Source organism: Elephantulus edwardii, unplaced genomic scaffold, assembly GCF_000299155.1.
Source record: "Elephantulus edwardii isolate Elephantulus edwardi_28Jun2011 unplaced genomic scaffold, EleEdw1.0 scaffold00125, whole genome shotgun sequence".
NCBI lineage: Eukaryota > Metazoa > Chordata > Mammalia > Macroscelidea > Macroscelididae > Elephantulus > Elephantulus edwardii.
Window position 1 is genome coordinate 6,386,456 of NW_006399875.1, and position 13,520 is coordinate 6,399,975.

The 13,520-nt window shown below is 48.4% G+C and overlaps 1 protein-coding gene across 2 annotated transcripts in view; it reads left to right on the forward strand.

Moving 5' to 3' along the window:
• TERT (telomerase reverse transcriptase) overlaps positions 1-13,520 on the forward strand; it is a 45,609-nt gene that overhangs the window by 12,300 nt on the left and 19,789 nt on the right. For both annotated transcript variants that reach the window (XM_006893166.1, XM_006893167.1), the window contains exons 8-9: positions 1,416-1,501; positions 11,310-11,423. In XM_006893166.1, the coding sequence (XP_006893228.1) occupies positions 1,416-1,501; positions 11,310-11,423 (200 nt within the window). The remainder of the gene's footprint in view (positions 1-1,415; positions 1,502-11,309; positions 11,424-13,520) is intronic.

Below are 13,520 nucleotides of genomic sequence, written 5' to 3' on the forward strand. Positions count from 1 at the left end.
TGGTGGTGGTGGTGCTGATGTGTGTGTTGGTGGTGGTGGTGCCATGGTGTGTGTGCGTGTGATGGTGGTGGTAGTGCTGATGTGTGTGTGTGCGTGTGTGTGTCTGTGGTGGTGGTGCTGATGTGTGTGTGTGGTGGTGGTGGTGGTGCCATGGTGTATGTGTGTGTGATGGTGGTGGTGGTGCTGATGTGTGTGTGTGTGGTGGTGGTGCCATGGTGTGTGTGCGTGTGATGGTGGTGGTAATGCTGATGTGTGTATGTGTGTGTGTCTGTGTGGTGGTGGTAGTGGTGTCAGGGTGTGTTTGTGTGTGATCATGGTAGTGGTGCCAGGGTGTGTGTGTTGGTGGTGGTGGCACCTGGGGAGTGTGTGTGGTGGTGGTGCCTCTGTGTGTGTGTGTGTATGTGTGTGAATGATGGTGGTGGTGGTGCTGTGTGTCCCTTTGAATGCTGCCCCATCTGACCCATTTGATGGGGTCTCTTGCTCTTCCTAGCGGAGGGAGACAGCAAGGACTGCCACAGCCTCTGACTCTGCTGGAGGACTGCTCCGGCATCACCGCCCACAGCCACCCGGCTAGAAACATGCTCTGGCTTTTGCCACCTTTTTTCTCTCTCTGTGGCCAAGCCACATCATTCTCCGCCTTCCAGCTGCTTCATTATTTGTTGGAGAGGTGTTCTCCCTAGATTTTGATCTTGAGGCCAAAAGAAAGCCTATCCCCACCTTTTGGATGTGGCCACAGGTCACTGGAGTGGACGCGCCAGGCGTGAACCCGTCTGTGGGTCCCGAGTGGAGCTCCCCAAAGCCCGGGGGCTGTTAGCGCACAGCAGCTTGCATCCAGCTCTGTGGCTTTTTTCAGACACACCATTTATTTGCCTCTCCGGATTTCAGGGTGATGTGGTCCACTCGGTGATGCTGGACGACCTGCTGGCTGCCCTTAGGGCTGGAGAGGGGGAGCCGGAGGCCCCTGGCTCTGCTGCTGTGGGGTGGGGTGGTACCAAGGAGTGTGATGTGGGCAGTCAAAGGCTTCCAGAGTCTGAGCCCAGCTGGACAGCTTGGTCCACCACAGGGGACTCGTGTGTGTGTGTGTGTGTGTGTGTGTCTGTCCATCTGCAGCCAGAATCTTTCCCAGTTTGTTGTTGTCTAGTGAGCCTCTCATGTGCAGTGAAAACACTGACACCCCCCCCCAGAAGGGACACCTTTGTCACGTCACAGCTGCATTGCTGCCGGCTGGCTGCACCCCAGCCTCCTGGCTGTGTCGGGAACCATAACCCCAGGCAGGAGGTACATGTGGGCTATGCCTAGGTCTCTGGGATGCACCCTAGAGCTGTCGTCCCCAGGAAGGACGTGCATGTTGCTGTACCCCACAAGCCATGCCCCTGCCCCCTCACCTGCTCTCTGCCTCTGATCTGCTTCTCCAGAGCATCACCTTCAACGAGCCCACCCGCAGGCTGTTTGATGTCTTCCTACACCTGGTGCACAACAACATCTTCAAGATCAAGGGCAGGTGAGTGGGCTCTGCTGGCCTCTGCAGTGTCCTCCTGCCCGGCTCCCTCCCTCCTGTGCCCTCCGCTTCCTGAAAACTGACTCTCCCCGAGTGGTGACCTCTGAGTGTCAGAGTGGAAAGAAAGCACTCCGTCTCGTGTGCACGGCTGATTGTTTCCGAAGCAGATCGCCAGGCCTTTCTTCCAGGGTGTTTTTGGGTGGATGTCCAGTCAGCCGCTAGACGCGTTGACTGTTAGCAGCACCAGGACCTCCTTTCTCCCTGGTGGCTCTTGTAAGGTGCCTTTGAGTCCACTCGGCCTCACAGTAACCCCATGTGTTACAAAGTTTCCTAAGCCGTAATCTTTAGGGTTAGATTGGTGGTGTTGTGCACCTGTAATGCGTAGGATTGCTAGCCAGGAGTTCAAATCCAGCAGCTACCTTGTGAGAGAAAAAAATTTAGGTAGAGCTTTGGAAACCTCTGGAAGGTGGTGAGACAGAACTGACTCAATGGCTGAGGGATTGGTTGGCTGTTTTTTTCTTGTATCCTTACAGGCGCTTTCCTAGGTTTTACTCTTTAGAAGTGTAGGTTTCCTAAGGAGCTACACTGCAGCTGCAAAGGCACAGGGTTCGAATCCACCAGCTGCTCCTCAGGAGAAGAACGGGCAGTCTCCTCCTGTGTGTTCACTGCCTCTGAAAAAGCCTGCTGGAGGGTCAGCTGTGGGTTGGTTCTGAGTCGACAGCACATGACCACGGTTTCTACAGGAGGAAGCACCAGACCTTTCTCCCAGGGAGCTACTGCGTGGGTTTGAACCGCCGACCTTCATTTTAGCAGCAGTCATGTTAACTGTTGGCACCACTACAGCCTCCCTTCTCTCTCGGTGATCCCAACTTTCCATTGCTCCCCTTCTCTCTGTGAACCCCCCCCCCCAGCCTTTGGGGACACACCCAGACCAGGACACAGTAACACAGGGTGCTGACGTGCTGCAGACCAGGGGTCTGCTAGCACTGGGAGTGGGGACCTTCAGACCCACCTGTGCCGAGACCTGGGACTTGGTGGGCTGAATCTCGGCCGAGTTTCAACACCTGGTTTCTGAGTGCCCTCTGGCTTTGGCATTGTTGGTTGCTGCCAAGTCAGTTCTGAGTCACATCGACCCTAGTGTGTGGAACAGGGCTGCACCCTTTAGTTCTCAGAAGCACGTCCCCAGGATTGTCCTCTGCAAAGCCTCTGCATGGGTTAAACCTCCAGCCTTCCAGCCAGTGGTGGGGCACTTAACCATCAGTGCTGCCCAGAGCCTCCTGCCCTGTGACTGTCGTTGTGAGGGCCTCTGAATCTGTTCCAACGCATAGTGATTCTGTGTTCAAAAGCACAGAACCCTTCCCGGTTGTGACCGTCCACACCATCTCTGTTCGCTAAGCCCACTATTACAGTCATTTTGTCAGTCCATCTCACTGGGGGTCTTCCTCTTTTTCTCTGACCCATGCCATCCTTCTCCAGGGATTAGCCCCTCTCAAGAACGTGTCTGTTCTCAAGACCATTTTTATTTTGTTCGTTTTGTTATCTGCCATCGAGTCACTTGCAACTCACAACAGCCCTGAAACCTGCGCTATCTGAGCTAACTTCACTGTCTCTGACACACCTACTCTCATTACCCCAGTTACTGTCAGTCCATCTCATTGATGGTCTCCCTTTCTTTCTCCGCCTCTCCACCCTTCTAAGCATGATGTCGTTCTCCAAGGACCAGTCCCTCCTTGCAACATGCCCATGGTATGTTACGTGAAGCCCCAGAATCCTTGCCTCCAAGGAGCAGCCAGGCTTCACCCTCTCTAGGATGAACCTGTTTGTTCTCCTGGCAGTCCATGATATATTCAACACTCTTTTCCAGCATCACAGCTCAGAGGCATCAATTTAATTTGGCTTATGAAAAAAGTGCTTTTGTCCCATTTTTGTTCCTTTTTTATTTTATTTTTTATTTTATTGTTTTTGTGTGAGTCTACCGTCAAATCAGATCTGACTGGTACAGGAGGAGATTGTCCCTCCTTCCCCAGCAGAGCACCTGGTGGATTCGAACCATTTGCTTCTGGGATTGTAGTTGCAGCTCCTTACCACTAGGCCACCAGAGCTCCCCAACCATTTTTGTTCCTTGAAGTGCTGGTGACCTTAGGGCTGGTGACCTTAGGTACTGAGGAGCAGTGATGTCAGTTTGAGGACTAAGGTGCACCTGATTCAGACCATCATCTTTTCAGTCACCTGCTATGTATCTGAGAGCTGGACAGTGAATAAGGAAGACAGAAGAAGAATTGATGTCTTTGAATTGTGGTGTTGGAGGACAGCACTGACTATCCCATGGACTGCCAAAGAATAAACAGATATATCTTGGAAAAGGTGCAGCCAGATTGCTCCTTGGAGACAAAGATGGTGAGGCTTTGTCTCTCATACCTTAGGAATGTTGTTAGAGAAGTTAGCTATTCCTTGGAAAGGAATGTCATGTTTGGAAAGGTAGAGAGGTCAGTGAAAAGAGAGAGAGATTCCCAAGGAGATGGATTGACACTAGATACAGCTCGGATGGTCAGAGATCATGATGATGGCACAGGACAAGGTTCAGATCTGTTCTTCATAGGGTTGTTACGAGTTGTACTCAACTTGATGGCGTCTAACAACAATATCATGAAACATAGCAACCCTGTGAACAACAGGTAGAACCCTGCCCCCTGCTCCATCTTCCTCTCATCTCTGATGTGCTCTGGCTCAGGACTGCTCCCATGGGGTCAGTCTGTCTTGTTGATGGTCTTGTTCTCTTTCCAGTTTTTAGCCTTCAGAGCTTTATCGTCCCATTTTTGCCTGGTCTCCGCCTGCAGCCTTGGATCAGGGCACACACCATCACCTCTCATGGAGCTCTCCCATCTGTCAGCAGGGCACTCTGCCCACAGCCTGCTGCTTCCGTGGGTCCTGTGCTGACCAGGCAGGCTCCGGAACCCCGGGTAGCCATGTGACCTTGACCTTGTTTCAGATGAGAAAGGGAATTGGAGGAATGTCAGGCCGAAACCAGAGCCATTCAAGTTCAGGTGGAAAGGAACGGTTTCCATCATACAGTACCGCACTTGGATATCTTGAGAACTTTATTCAGTGAAACGTGCGTGTTGAGAGAGCACAGAGCGGTGTGTGGTGGATTTTCACTGAGGACACTCACCTACGCTTATGTGCACAGAGCTCCAGCACAAAGAGCTTTCTCCTGCCTGAAGGCGCCCTCCCTCCAGCCCCCCATCCTCCCTTCCTTTTCTTTCCATGTCTCCTGCCTCGGATGAGCCCTGACAGTGACTCTCTGCTTGGCACTGTGGTTGATTGAAAAGGATCGTGCATTACACAAGGATCATGTGGCACACAGCCAGTTTTGATCCACCCAAGGTGGAAACCTGCTTGGCTGTTTAGGGGGAAATCTCTGCACGTCATCAGACTTCTTCTGCCTTGTGTCATGGGTGAGACTGAAGCTCAGCTTCCTACTGGTGCACAGTGTGGCATCTGTGTAAAACCAAACAAACAAACAAACAAGCAAACAAAAAACTTAGAAGTGCATCCAGATCCTCGCTCACTCTTCACACAGAAACATTCCATGTGAATTAAATACCCAGAGGTGTAAATGGAAGCCTTGACGTTCTTGGAAGAAAATGTCAGGTGTTAGGGACACTTCGTCTCACATACGTGGAGCGTGTTAAAAGGAGAGGTCAGAGCCTGGACAGGGACATCATTTGGACAGTGGATGATCTGAAATAACAAAGGTAGACAGCACAAGGCAAAGTGACCCGCAAAAAAAGGAAAAACTTTAGTTCATCAAAAGAGTTTCCCAACAAAATGAAAGGACAAGCTACCAGTTGGCAGAAGAATATCTTCAGAAAACAAATTATTGTGTGCTATCAAGTCAGAACCAATGCATAGCTGATCATCCAGCAGGTTTTCTGAGGCTGTAAATCATGTGAAAAGAGATTGCCCTACTGGCTGTCTCAGAGCAGCCGGTAGATTTGAACTACTTACCTTTGGCTTGACTGTGCAATTCCTTATCCACTTTATCTCCAGCCTTGAAGTTGGAGAAATCTCATTCAACAGTCTGTCTTATGGAGGTACCACAGCTTTGCTTGCAGAAAGCGAAGAAGACTTGAAGCACTATCAAGGACTAAAGCCTTCACTATGGATTAGATCTCAACACCAACCAAACAGAAGTCCTCACCACTGGACCAGTAGGTAATACCATGCTATTGAGAAAAGATAAAAAGTGTCAATAATTTTCTTGGATCCACAATCAACATTCTAGGTACCAGCAGTCAAGAAATCAGGATGGGTTGTGGGAAAATCTGCTGTCCAGGACCTTTCCAGAATGCTACGAAGCAATGATGTCAGTCTAAAGACCAATGTGCCCCTAACTTATGGCGTGACTTCAGCTTGGAGAAGTTGGATTTTGGAGGGTAGGTGGTTTTGATTTACTTGAAAGTTGTGTGTAACCTGTTTGGGCATTTTGTTAACAAGGTTGATAGGTTGATGTGATTTTGTTAACAATCAGCTGTGAGCTGGAAGTCTCTTGTTTAAGCAATCAGTTCTCAAGAAAGATGATCCAACTGAATGTGGAAACTATTAAACAATATCATTAATATCACATAAGAGCAAAATAATTGCTGAAGATTATTAAAAACAGCCTGAACAGTACATAGATAAGGAACTTCCAGAAGTTCAAGCAGGATTTGGAAGAGGCCATGGCACCAGTTATCATTGCTGATGTCAGATGGATCCTGACTTAGAGTAAGGAATATCAAAAGAATGGCTGTGCTTTATTGACTATGCAAAGGTGTTTGTGTGGCTTATAATAAGTTGTGGCTGACATTGAGAAGAATGGGAGTCCCCGAGCATTTAATCGTGCTCATGCAGAATCTATACCTGGACCAGGAGGCTGTTGTATGAACAGAGCAGGGGAACACTGAATGGTTTTAAATTGAGAAGGGAGTGTGCCAGCATTGTATTCTCTCTCCATACCTATTCAGTCTGTATGCTGAGCAAATTATACAAGAAGCTGTGGACTCTGAAGAGGAGTGTGGCGTCAGGATTGCAGGAAGACTCATCAGTCATCTGCGTTTATGCAGATGACATAACCGTGCTTGCTGAAAGTGAGGAGGACTTGAAGCACCTGTGGAAGATCAAGGAATGCAGCCTTCAGTATGGATTGCATCTCAATGTCAAGAAAATAAAGATTATTACCACTGGACTGATAGGTAGCATCATGCTGGATGGAGAGGAGATTGAATGTCAACAGCTTCATCTTGCTTGATCCACAATTAACAGCCGTAGGTACTAGACGGCACCTAATAACTAGAGTCAGGAAATAAGGAGATGCATTGTTGTGGGAAAATCTGCAGCTAGAGACTTCTTCAAATTATTGAGGAGTGATGATACCAGTTTTGAGGACGAAGGTATGTGTGATTCAGGCTACAGTCTTGCCGATCACTTGCTATGCATCCAAGAGCTGGACAATGAATAAGGATGACAGAAAAGGAATCGACACCTTTGAGCTGTGGTGTTGGAGAAGAGCACTGAACATCCCATGGATGGCCAAGAGAACAAGCAGATATGTCTGGGAGAGGGTGCAGCCAGAGTGCTCTTTGGAGGTGAGAATGATGAGGCTTCACCTCACATACGTTGGATATGTTGCTAGGAGGGCCTATTGGAGAAGGACATGATGCTGGGAACGGTGGAGGGTTGGTGAAGGAGAGAAAGACCCTTGACCAGGTGGATTGATCCAGTTACTGCTGCAGTGGGCTTGAGTTATGTGAGAGATTGTGAGGATGACACGGGGTTCAGATCTCGTTCACAGGGTCCCTGTGAGTTGGACTTGACTCAGTGGCACCTAGGAACAAGAATTGATGCCTTTGAATTGTGATGCTAGAGAAAGGTATTCAATATAGCATGGACCACCAAAAGAACAAACAGCTGTGTCTTGGAGAAAGTGCATCCAGAGTGCTGCATAGAAGCAAAGGTGATGCGACTGTCTTACATACTTGGAGCTTGTTAACAGGAGAGATCAGTTCCTGGACAAGGACAACATCCTTGGAAGAGTGGAGAGTGAGCACAGCTCTCCATGAGATGGACCGAGTCGGTGCCTGTGGCAGTGGACTCAAGCTCAGCAGAGGTTGTGAGGGAGCTGCAGGCCCGGGGTGGGGCTGGCTGCTTCTGTTTGCACGGTCTGTGAGTTGGACTGGACCCAATGATACCTAACAATAGTTGTTGAAGTTGTGTCTTCTGTCTCCTATTTCAGGCTCCTTTTTGCTCTCACTGGCTTTCAGAGGTACTTGCTGCATCTCCAAATCCTTCATATGTCTTTGATTGGATAATTTTGGTGTTTTTCATTTATCACTGTAAGATCAAGGGAAAGTCTGGGTGTTTCACAGTAGCTGTTACATGTAAGACAAGCTGTCACTTCCTGAGTTGTTATGTGCCCTTGAGTCACCTGTGACTCATAATGACCCTATCTACAATAGCTCTGAACTCTGCTCTATGCTGAGCCAGTTTCATGGTCTCAGACATACCTACCCTCATTACCCTAGTTTCTGTATCAATCCATCTCACCCATGGTCTTCCTCTTCTGCGCTGTCCTTCCATCCTTCTGAGAATGATGTCCCTCTCCAAGGACTGGCCTGTCCTGACCACACTCCCAAAATATGTGAAATGGAGCCTCAAAATCCTTGCCTCCGAGAAGCAGCCTGGTTTCTCCATCTCTATGATAAACCTGCTAGTTCTCTTGGCAGTTCATGGAATGTTCAATACTCTTCTCCAGCACCACAAGTCAAAGGCATCAGTTTTTCTTCTGTCATCCTTAGTCATTATCCAGCTCTAATGCATAGCAAGTAATTGCAAGGACCATGGCCTGAATCAGGCATGCCTTAGTGTACAGACTGACATCATTGCTCTTCAGCACTTTTGAGTGATCTCTGACAGCAGATTTCCCCAAACATATTTGTCTTCCCCCCCCTTTTATTTATTCATTGTTGCACATTTTCTCCCTCTGCTTCCATCCTTTTGTCCCAGCCCACCCTTCAGTGCCCCCCTTCTCCCAGATTATTCTCACACATAAAATGTGTAATCATATATTCCTTTCAGACAGTTCTTCCCCTCTTCTGTTTTAATGCAATATTCATTATCCATCCACTCTGTCTCCATTTCCTTCTCAGACCACCTCCAGTTTGTCCTATTTTCTAACAGCTGTGTTATACAGTATCTATCCTTCTGTGACTGAGATACTTCACTTAGCATAAGGTCCTCAAGCTTCCCCATGTTGTGTAATATTTTACTGTTTCATTGTTTTTCAGTGCTGTGTAGTTTTCCATTGTGTGGATGCACTATAGATTTTATATCCATTTGTTTATTGATGGACACTTGGGTTGATTCCATCTCTTTGCTATTTTGAATAATGCAGCTATAAACATGGGTGTGTTTGAGTTGTGGCTCTGGTTTCTTTGGAGTATATTCCCAGTAGGGGAGTTGCTGGATCAAACAGTATTTGTATTTCCAACTTTCTGAGAAAGCACCAGACCGCCTTCCTTAGTGGTTGTACCATTTTAGATTCCCACCAGTAGTGAATAAGAGTTCCAGTCTCTCCACAGCCTTGTCAGCATTTGTTGTCTGCTGCTCTGTTGAACTTTGCTATATTGTTGCTGGGGACAATTTTTGTTTTAATTTCCTGTTGCTGGTGCCAAAAGCATTGATTGTGGAGCTGGGTAAGCTGAAATTGTTAACAACCTCAGGCTTTGTCCATCTATCATGATGCTGCCAATTGGTCTAGTGGTGAGAATCTTTGTCTTCTTGATGTTGAGGTTCAATCCATACTGAAGACTGCAGTCCTTGACCTTCTGTAGCAGACACTTCAGGTCCTCATCACTTTCTTCGATCAAGGGTGTGTCATTTGTATAACGCAGGTGGTTGATGAATCTTCCTCTAATCCTCAGAGTCCAGCCTCCTGGATGCTTTTTTTCACATATAGATTGATGCATCCCTGACACACTTTTTTCCTGGTCTAGGTATCTATTCTATATATCCATTCCTTCAGTGTAAGCAGATGGTCGATTATTTAGTCAAAATTTAAAAGCCGCTGTGCTGTTCTGATGCCAGCTAACAACAGTGTTGAGGAGGAATCCTTGTGGTATAGGTGTGTCGAAGGGCTTAACCACTAACCAGTAGGTCAGTGGTTCAAACCCACCCACCACTCTGAGGGAGAAGAATGAGACCATGTACTCCCATAAAGATCAGAGCCTCAGAAACCCTGTGAGGAGGTTCTGCTCTGCCCTGCTGAGTCGCTGAGTCAGAAAAGACTAGTGATCCTCTCTGTGCCTGTTTGCCTTCATAGTTGTGTACATACCTCTGTGTGTGTGTATTGTGTACATACCTGTGTGCGCTCATGTACATGTGTATATTAGGTACATACCTGTGTGTATTGTGTACATGCCTGTGTGTATTGTGTACATACCTTTGTGTGTACATGTGTATAGCACACATGTCTCTGTGCACGGGCATGTGTGTATTATGTATGTACATGTGTGTACCGTGTACATATCTGCATACATGTACATGTGTATCCTGTGTGTCTGCACACATGTACATGTGTGTAATATGTACATACTTGTGTGCACATTTGTATAGTGTGGACATGCCTCTGTGCCTGCACTCACGTACATGTGTGTTGTTTACATGCCTGAGTATGCACATGTATGTGTATATTATGTACACGTCTGTGTGTACATGTGTGTATCACATATATACACCTGTGTGTACATATGTGTATTGCGTACACACTTTGGTGTGTACATGTGTGTATCACGTACATACTTGTGTGTCTGCATAAGTGTACATGCGTGCATTATGTACACACTTGTATGTGTACCTGTGTGGATCACGTACATACCGGTGTGTCTGCATGTGTGTACATTTGTGTATTATGTACACACTTGTATGTGTACCTGTGCGGGTCACATACATACTCGGGCACACGTGTGTACATGTGTGTATCATGTACATACCCGTGTGTCTGTATGTGTACACGTGTGTATTATGTACACACTTGTATGTGTACCTGTGTGGATCATACACATACATGGGCACATGTGTGTACGTGTGTATCACGTACATACCGGTGTGTCTGCGTGTGTGTACATTTGTGTATTATGTACACACTTGTATGTGTACCTGTGCGGGTCACATACATACCTGGGCACGCGTGTGTACATGTGTGTATCATGTACATACCGGTGTCTGCATGTGTACATGTGTGTATTATGCACACACTTGTATGTATACCTGTGTGGATCACATACATACCTGGGCACATGTGTGTACATGTGTATACCACACATATGCTTGTGTGTCTGCATGCATGTGCATGTATGTGTTCTATACACACTCGCAGGTGTACACATGTGGATCACATACATACCTGGGCACATGTGTGTACATGTATGTATCACACACATGCCTGTGTGTCTGTGTGTGTGTGTACATGCCTGTAAGTGTACGTGTGTGGATCTTGTACATACCTGGGCACACGTGTGTACATGTGTATATTTTACACATTCCTGCGTGTCTCTGTGTGTACATGTGTGTATTATATACATACTTGTATGTGTACACATGTGTAGGTGCCTGTTGTACACACGTACATGTATGTTATGTACATACCTCTGTATGTGTATATTTTGCACATACCTGTGTGTGTGTGTGTGTGTGTACACATACATGTGTGTTCTGTAAATACGAAGCCTGCCATAGTCACCCCTTCCTGAATCGGTGTGTCTTCTCTCTCTAGGTACTATGTCCAGTGCCAGGGTATCCCCCAGGGCTCCATCCTGTCCACTCTACTGTGCAGCTTCTGCTACGGGGACCTGGAGAACAAGCTGCTCCCCGGGATCCAGCAGGATGGGTACCTCACCCCCTCTTCCTGAGTCATAGTGACTGACCTGCCCCTCACCGGTACTGCTGGGTTTCCGGCCGTGACTAGGGCGTTGTGATAGTTGAGAGACAGAACTCCCACCTTCCCAAGCTTCATGTCCCTCTCCAAGGAATAGCCCCTCCTAGCAGCATGCCCACGTGAGATGATGTTTCACAATCCTTGCCTCCAAAGAGCACTCTGGCTGCACCTTCTCCAAGACCTGTCTGTCTGTCTGGGTGGTGGGTCCCTGGGCTCTTCAGTGCTGTTCTCCAACACCCCCATCGCTCAATGGCATCAATTCTGTCAGCTTAATTCACTGTCCAACTCTCAGATGCATAGTCAGTAAATGAAAACACCAGAGGCTGAATCAGGCGCACCTTGGCCTTCAAACTTGCATCATTGCTCCTCCGTGATTTGGAGAGGTCCCCGACTGTAAACTTTACCACTGCAGTTTGTCTCCTGTTCTCCTGACTGCTGATACCAAGGGAGCAGGTTAGAGGCTAGAAGTCCAAATTCAGGTACCAGCTCTAGGGAAGGCGTCCTCTCTGTCCTTCTGGAGGAAAGACCTTCAGCCTCTGCAGATCCAGCAGTTCTTGGAGAGCTCCACGTGTGTTTGACATCTGATCTTGAGGAGTTCCCCAGCGCAGAGACCTAAGTCCATAGCCCCTATCTCTTCTGCTCCCCCTTTCAGAGTTGTACCCCAGCTGCTCACATCTCCCCATGAGACAGTGCTGACAGCCACACTACAGAGAGACACCTCTTCCCTCAGATCCCGGGATCCCCTTCTCTCCTTCCATCAGATCCTAGGGACCCCTTGTCTCCTTCCCTCAGATTGTGGGTCCCGTAGTCCTCTTCCCTTAGATCCTGGGACTCCTAGTTCCCTTTCAGATCTTGGGACCTATTAATCCCCAGCCATCTGATCCCAGGACCCCCTGGTACCCTTCCCTCAGATCCCGGGACCCCTAGTTCCCTTCCCTCAGATCCCAGGGTTCCCTAGTCCCCTTTTCTCTGGTCCGGGAACCCCTTGTCTCCATCTGTTGGATCCCGGAGCCCCCTAGTCTTCTTACATCAGATCTGGGGGCTCTGTAGTTCTCGAGGACAGCTTGGTTTGTCAGAACATGGGGAATCGCATTGTCACCCTCCGGGGTTTTCAGGAGACACAGTTCAGTCTGGCCTCGCTGTGACCATCAGGGTGCCCACACCTTGCTGTGTGTCTGCTTCTACTTGCAGTACCTGTCTGTCTGCTTAGTTCAGGTCCTTAAGGAATAATATCCAGGTCTTAATAAATTCTGCGAGAGAGGACTGACCTGATCATATGGAGAGGGGCTCTGTTACCCCCCCAGCACACTGCTCACCATTCTCTGCTCTTCATAAGGCCCACAGGCCAGACCAGAGGTCATTGGCTGAAAATTTCGGCCACTCTGGAGTTGGAGACATGAAGTCTCTGCCTGGTCAGTCTGTTACACTAGCAATTATTAGACAAAGGCAACATTGCTCCCCTGAGTCTATGACCCTGAGTCTGACTGTATCCAGGGCCTGGCCTGGAGGTGTATAGCTTGTCACCTGTTCGTTGAGTCTATGGCTGTATCCTGAGCCTGGCGTGGAGGTGTGTAGCTTGTCACCTCGGCCCCTGAGTCTGTGACTATCCTGGACTTGGCGTGGAGGTGTCTCTGCTTGTCACCTGTTCCCCTAAGTCTATGACTGTATCCTGAGCCTCGCATGGAGATGTTTGCTTGTCACCTGTTCCCCTTAATCTATGACTATATCCTGGGCCTGGCATGGAGGTATCTCTTCTTGTCACCTGTTCCCCCGAGTCTATGACAGTATCCTGGGCCTGGCATGGAGGTTTGTAACTTGTCACCTGTTCCCCTGAGTCTATGACAGTATCCTGGGCCTGGCGTGGAGGTTTGTAACTTCTCACCTGTTCCCCTGAGTCTATGGCAGTATCCTGGGCCTTGCGTGGAAGTGTGTAGCTTGTCACCTGTTCCCTGAGTCTCTGACTGTATCCTGGGCCTGGCGTGGAGGTGTGTAGCTTGTCACCTGTTCCCCCAAGTCTATGACAGTATCCTGGGCCTGGCGTGGAGGTGT